Consider the following 6,274-nt stretch of genomic DNA (forward strand, 5'->3'; position numbering starts at 1 on the left):
GAACCCGTCCAGAAGACCTATACAATTTTTTTTTTCTTTTTAATAAAAAGTCACATCACCATTTTTTATTGCAAGACTTATCGATACTGAATCATGGTACATCACTTACACATCAGTGAGCATGGCGTGGTCMGTTGTGATCTTGGAAAAGTACTTCTCCAGGACGGTGACGGTGCCAGTGAGAGCCACGTGGCCACACCCACAGAACAGGGCGACGCCGGAGAAGCAGAGGATTGTAGCAACCAGCGATGCATAGGGCACGCCGCCTAAACATTTGATGCAGCACTCAAAGCAACCTGTTCAAAACAGAAAACAAGGACAAGAAAAAAGTATTACAGGAATTGCAGCTAGAGAATATAATTGTACAGWACTGCAAAAATCCAGTCATTTCTCACTTTGTTAAATTTAATTTCAGTGAATCAAACTTTCTTGAAATGTTTGAGTGTTTCTGTTCCGTATTTTTTCAGGGTTTTTGAAAAGTCAGCAGTTATTTTTATTTATTTGTTTTATTTTTTACTTTTCTGAGGAATGTATTGTTTATATTTGTGTTGGTTGGTTGAGTAATTTAGGTATAAAAAGGTTCTTAAACAGGGATGAATAAGTAAACTATTACCAAAGGCCAATTTGTTTTCTAATTTAGTTAACTAAATCTAAAAAAAATAAAAAATAAAAAATGAAATAAAAAAAGATGGCACAATTCAATATTCAAAATAATAATTTGGCTCAGATAAGCTGAGTTTGAAAATCCAGTCATAGATATAAACTTTTTTTTTCAAACCTGCTGGTACAGAGTCTGGTGTATCTCTCAGGTCCTTTTTAGGACTGGATTTTTTTAAATTATTTACTGAAGAAATACTTTGCAGATACAGTTTATCTGTTGTTGATAGTCTTTTAGGTCTAACATTTCTGTCCTGTGCTTATTCTATTTCTTCATTTTTAAGCACATAATGTACAGTGTGTTATAATGGTCAGGCACTACGACTGAACAGAAACTAAGAGAAAAGGTAGCCAAAGTCCAAAGAAAAACTTTGAAAKATTTTCAGAAACCCTAAGGAACTACTAATCAAACAATCTAAAAAATTCCAGCAAGTCTTGCTCCTTGAAATTTAAGTTTTAAAAAACTAGTGGTGGTTTAGAAGTTCTGTAGCCTGGCCCTTGCCTTCCTCGCAGTTCCGCYCAATTCYAGTTTTCCTWTGGGCTGGTTTTAACCAGGCTAGAAKTTTTGTACCTYATTTTAAATAAAGAAAATCAGAAGTGAACTGACACTGACGTYGCCCAACAAATAAAGAACCAGTGTTTCAATCTAAATTTCTCTGTAAAAGAAGTACACTCTATCAAGCATGACTCCAACTGTCTGCAATGCTCAGAACCAGGGGAAACCACTTGCTGTGTTCCTTTGAGGTTTTACATCTCACTTTGCCTTTATGTTTCATCTGACAATCATCACTCCACTTAAAGGGCACTAATGGCTGTCCAGCAGGTCAGAGCAGTGGGTGTTTGCCAAGCTGCAATGGAAATCAATGGCAGCTAACCATGAGGGGAGTGAAGTGACCCAGATGAGTTTGTCTCATCCAATGTGTTTGTGTGTTTTCTGAGGTGGAGCCGTTCGCCACAATGTCCCGTCTGTGGGCACAAGCTAACGAGCCACACCGTGCCTCCAATCAGGTCCACATGTGTCAGCCAGGATGCTGCAGAGTCAAAGAACAACCAGGTCACACTGCCTGTTTGTGTTTTCGCACCATTGCTTTGGGTCACACCACAGCTGAAGAATTTAAAGCTGCTGTGAACAACATTTGTATGTTTTTGAATGGTTAAATGACCATGTTTAAAGATAGAAATCACAGGCAAGTGTCACTAAACTCAAYATTTTTTTATAACCTTTAAGCCTGATGCAAACTGATTCTCAAACTGCAAGGAGAGTCTGCATGAATCTTATGATTCAGGTCAAGATTAAAAGTATATCAGGACAAAATATGATAAAGCAACTACGCTGTCTTTAACTGATTTTAACATGAAATGAATGCATTCAGACAAGCAATAGCACACAGGATACTACACAAATYCCTTAACAAAAACCAAGCCAGTATGTGAAAAAGTTATTCTTTATGCCCTATTAGGGAATTAAAAAATGAAGTAGCAGCCCTGTGTAACTAGACGTTTCTGATAAACTGATCATCAGCAAGGGTGACATTTATAAAAGCAGATGTTTTGGCAGTTTCCTGCTGACTGAAATGTTCGGATTTCCAGTTAGTCACAGGAGCATCCCCGACTCCACATGTCAAATTTAATAAAGTGTGAAAAATGCTCAAATTTGATGATACATTTTGATATGAAAACTGGGATTGCTTGTTTGACAGGGTTACAAGTASAAAGCTTCATGTCTTTAATTTGGTTTTAGAGAAAAAATCAAAAGATTTCTGGAACAACAGCCTCTGGACAAACCCTTATTAGAACATAATATTCAGAGCCACGTTTAGTGCATTCATTGCATCAACACCAACACATCATTCAAACTATCAAGCATGATGAGAGAGGGTTGATCATTCTGGCATCATTTTGCATTTTTCATTGGGTTAACCATGATGCCGCTGTACTCCAGTTATATGACGCCTTTGTTGGGCAAGATGGTGCATGCAACAGGACATACAATATAATCMAAAACACATAAGAATAGTCTTAATAGGAGGTTGATAAAGTTATACATAAAATAATAACAATAACTCTGTCACATTCCCAACTATTAATAGACTACATCAGCCCCCTTTCTTTCACACAGTAGGAGAATAAAGTGATGTACTGGAAGAAAATCTAAGCATTTCTTTGCTCAAAATCATAAATCTGTGACTTTTTCATGGAGCRAGGGTCTTAAAAGTTCATTACTGTTTGTACTTTTTGGCAGGATAAAGGAAATTAAAACAGATATACTTCTGCTGGGCCAGTACTTTTGGAGTCAGAGGCCTCAGCAAATCTGTTTATGTAGTTCTGGGATATAAAAAAAAAAAAAAATCACATTTCTGCCTCGTGGTGGGTGCATAGAAATTGCCATGGAAACATTTTGACCACAACTCTGTCAGAGTGTGCCCACAGGCAGCGTTGCTAACCTGAACTGTGGACCACATTTCTCGGGGAAGGACAATGGGTGGCAGATTGTAGAGCTCCACAGGATATTGAGCCCAGCAGAAAGTAAATATGTGTTTAAAGAAAGAGCTGCTCTTGAAGACAGTACTGTCGCAAAGCTGCAGTCCAGTCAATTCACTGACTGTGAAGGGCTTTTTGGGAATGTTTATGTAAGAGAAAACATGCATTTATATCTGACTGCAAGTGCTAACGATTGTGTGAGATCTTTGTTTAAAACTTTGAAATGCAAGGTAGGTGTTTCTTCAATGAATGTCATGAAGAAAAYTCAACACAACTGCCCAATTTAATAAACAAATGCATCAACACATTTTTTATATACAAATGAGGCCCCTGGAGCTCCTGATGTTGAGAATAGTTAAACCATGTGGGTCAGTCTTGGTGTTATTTCAGTTYAACTAACGTGACAAAGTCTACAGCATAGTGATTATCAATTGATTTATTGATTTAGTAAGCACATGACACAACTGTGATGCACAGTTTTTACAGAGACAAAAAATGCTGGCAAAGCAGCATTTCTAAAATACTGCACTAAGCAATTTTTACAACATAAAACTATTTATAAAAAAGAAAATAGGCCTTTTTCCACACTTGTTTTGCCAATATTCAAGAGTCACTTCAAAATTAAATGAAAATATGAAGTTAAAATTTAATCATTTAATCGTATTTTTTTCCATTTTTATTGTATTTGTGACACCTTGGTTATGTGCATATCAAAAATAAACTTGTTTTCTGTCCTACGTTAAAAAGGCATGAACAGAGTTTGCCATTGGACTGAAAAAAAAAATCACGTTGGGCTTTCTGATGGCTTTCCTGTTCCTTAATAAATCATCTGGTCGGACTTCAAGAGTTACTTCAAAATTAAATGAAAATATCAAGTTAAAATTTAATCATTTAATCGTATTTTTTTCCATTTTTATTGTATTTGTGACACCTTGGTTATGTGCATATCAAAAATAAACTTGTTTTCTGTCCTACGTTAAAAAGGCATGAACAGAGTTTGCCATTGGACTGAAAAAAAAAATCACGTTGGGCTTTCTGATGGCTTTCCTGTTCCTTAATAAATCATCTGGTCGGACTTCAAGAACTCCATGTTCTGCTCTGGCTCGTCACAGAACACGGTTCAAAGGAAAAATGACGAACGTAAAATGAAACGGTGAAACCAGAAAAAACGCAGACAAATTTACAATGTCTGACTTTGAGGCAGATCTACCACATCATGATCACGAGGAGAAAAATTAGGGCGGGGGAGTCCCTTGTGTGAAAAAAAAAAGTTTTTTGTGAACGTGTGAGTGTGTGAAAAAAACAGAGAGAGAGTCCAAGAAGTCCCAATACAAAGGGCCAGTGTACGCGGCCCCTGACGGTCCATCACACTGGACTCTCAGGGCCCATTCAGATCAGCAGCGAGCCACGATGCTGCTCTTCCGGCCCACAGGCCGTGAGGAGCCCACCACTGAGCTCCATCCTGAGTGCCCCTCCAGCACTGCACAGCCCGGCCAGGGTAATGACCTCGTAAYACCCCAGGAGGATCCTGTTTGGGTGTGGATGGGATTGCTCATCAAGGCTAAAAAGGAAGATGAAGGCAGGCTTACATTCAGACCAAAACCAATAATAATAGAAAAATACAAGAAAATCAACACAAAAACAACTGCATGACAAAAGAAAACACTAATATTCACCTGACACCAATGTTGTCTGATTATTATTTTTCTTTAAAATAGTTTGTCAGAATCACAATCTGTTTAWTTCTCCAAGTATGTAAAACATGCAAGGAACGACTATATTTCAACACATCAATAGCACTTTCCAACAATTCTACCATGTATACTCACAATTGTGCCATGCGCTAAGTCTAGCTGTTGTATGACCACACTGCAGCCACAGCACACCTCATTTTAAAACCTCCCCGGTTCAAGAACATGCACCCTCACTCTGCACATCATAGTTTTGATCAAATCACAAGTGACAGCAAGATAGTTTGCCGTTTCTTATCTAGCAWCCCTGTCTAACATAGAATTTACAGCAGATTCAATGAGCACAATATCAGTGTAAACCAGTTTTTCTTTTTCATGCTGATTTGACACAATTAACATATGAAAAATTGCTAAAATTTCCAGAGATTATTTATGTGTAAAAACGACCTTCATTCAGATAAAAGCGGGAAACATCCTTCCCAAAACACAACAGATGGCAACGCAGCAAGCTGCGACTTGTTAAAGCAAATTGTTTAACCTGGTATTCAAGGCAGACACAAATACAGACACACCCTCTCAAACAAAGAGTGGTACCAAACACAACTTTGTCATTTGGAAAAGTATGTTTGCGATAAACACACCTCAGTCCCAAAACTAGACATAAACACAGAACTTATAGGACAAAGACTCTGAAACGATCCTAAGCAACAGASTGCCTTCCATCTTTGTCCAAAGCATCCATTTCCAATCTGAAATCACAACTCATTGCTAACAGATGTGTCTGTTTCCAGCTAATGCTAAATATTCTTGTTTGTTGCCCAACTTTAGCTGCCAGAATGATGTTTATGAGTCTCATTTTCCACAGTCTGCAGAAGAGAAAGACATTTAATAACACTATAAAGGCTAATTACAAATACTGATAAAAGATCTCAGCCAGCAATTTTAATCTAATAAACATTTGATATTATTAGCTTGGTCTTAAAAAAACTGTAATATTAATGAAATAAACAGTCACTTTGTCCCCCTTCAACAGTTTCTGAGATAGTACATCACTCTGGGGGAAGCTTTCAAATGCTTCTATAACACGGTTATTTTAAGAGAGACTGAGCTCACTCTTCACATCCAAGCCTAATATCTCTACTTTGTTGGAATAGTAGTACATGTTGTTAAGAATCCTAATACATGCTGCAATCTTGCATGCATGTTTTAGCCAAAATAAGAAGTTACAAATATGAGGTGAGCAAATAAATGTGCTGTGTCATTTCTCTCAATAGCACACATCAAAATAATAAAAGATGTTTTGATGACAACAAAGTAGCAAGAACTGAAGTAATCTTTGAAGCAAAAGTTCAGATCTTTTTAAGTAGGGAAATAAATGAAGAGAAACTTCTTGTAGATCATTTTCCCAACAGTCAGTCAGTCAGTCTCTCTCATATATATATATA

The 6,274-nt window shown here is 37.3% G+C and overlaps 1 protein-coding gene across 2 annotated transcripts in view; it reads right to left on the bottom strand.

Annotated features, from left to right (window-relative positions):
- The window catches only part of gpm6bb (glycoprotein M6Bb), a 34,032-nt gene that overhangs the window by 11,494 nt on the left and 16,264 nt on the right, over positions 1-6,274 (bottom strand). For both annotated transcript variants that reach the window (XM_014018679.1, XM_014018680.1), the window contains exon 2: positions 110-296. In XM_014018679.1, the coding sequence (XP_013874133.1) occupies positions 110-296 (187 nt within the window). The remainder of the gene's footprint in view (positions 1-109; positions 297-6,274) is intronic.

This window comes from Austrofundulus limnaeus, unplaced genomic scaffold, assembly GCF_001266775.1.
Source record: "Austrofundulus limnaeus strain Quisiro unplaced genomic scaffold, Austrofundulus_limnaeus-1.0 Scaffold199, whole genome shotgun sequence".
NCBI lineage: Eukaryota > Metazoa > Chordata > Actinopteri > Cyprinodontiformes > Rivulidae > Austrofundulus > Austrofundulus limnaeus.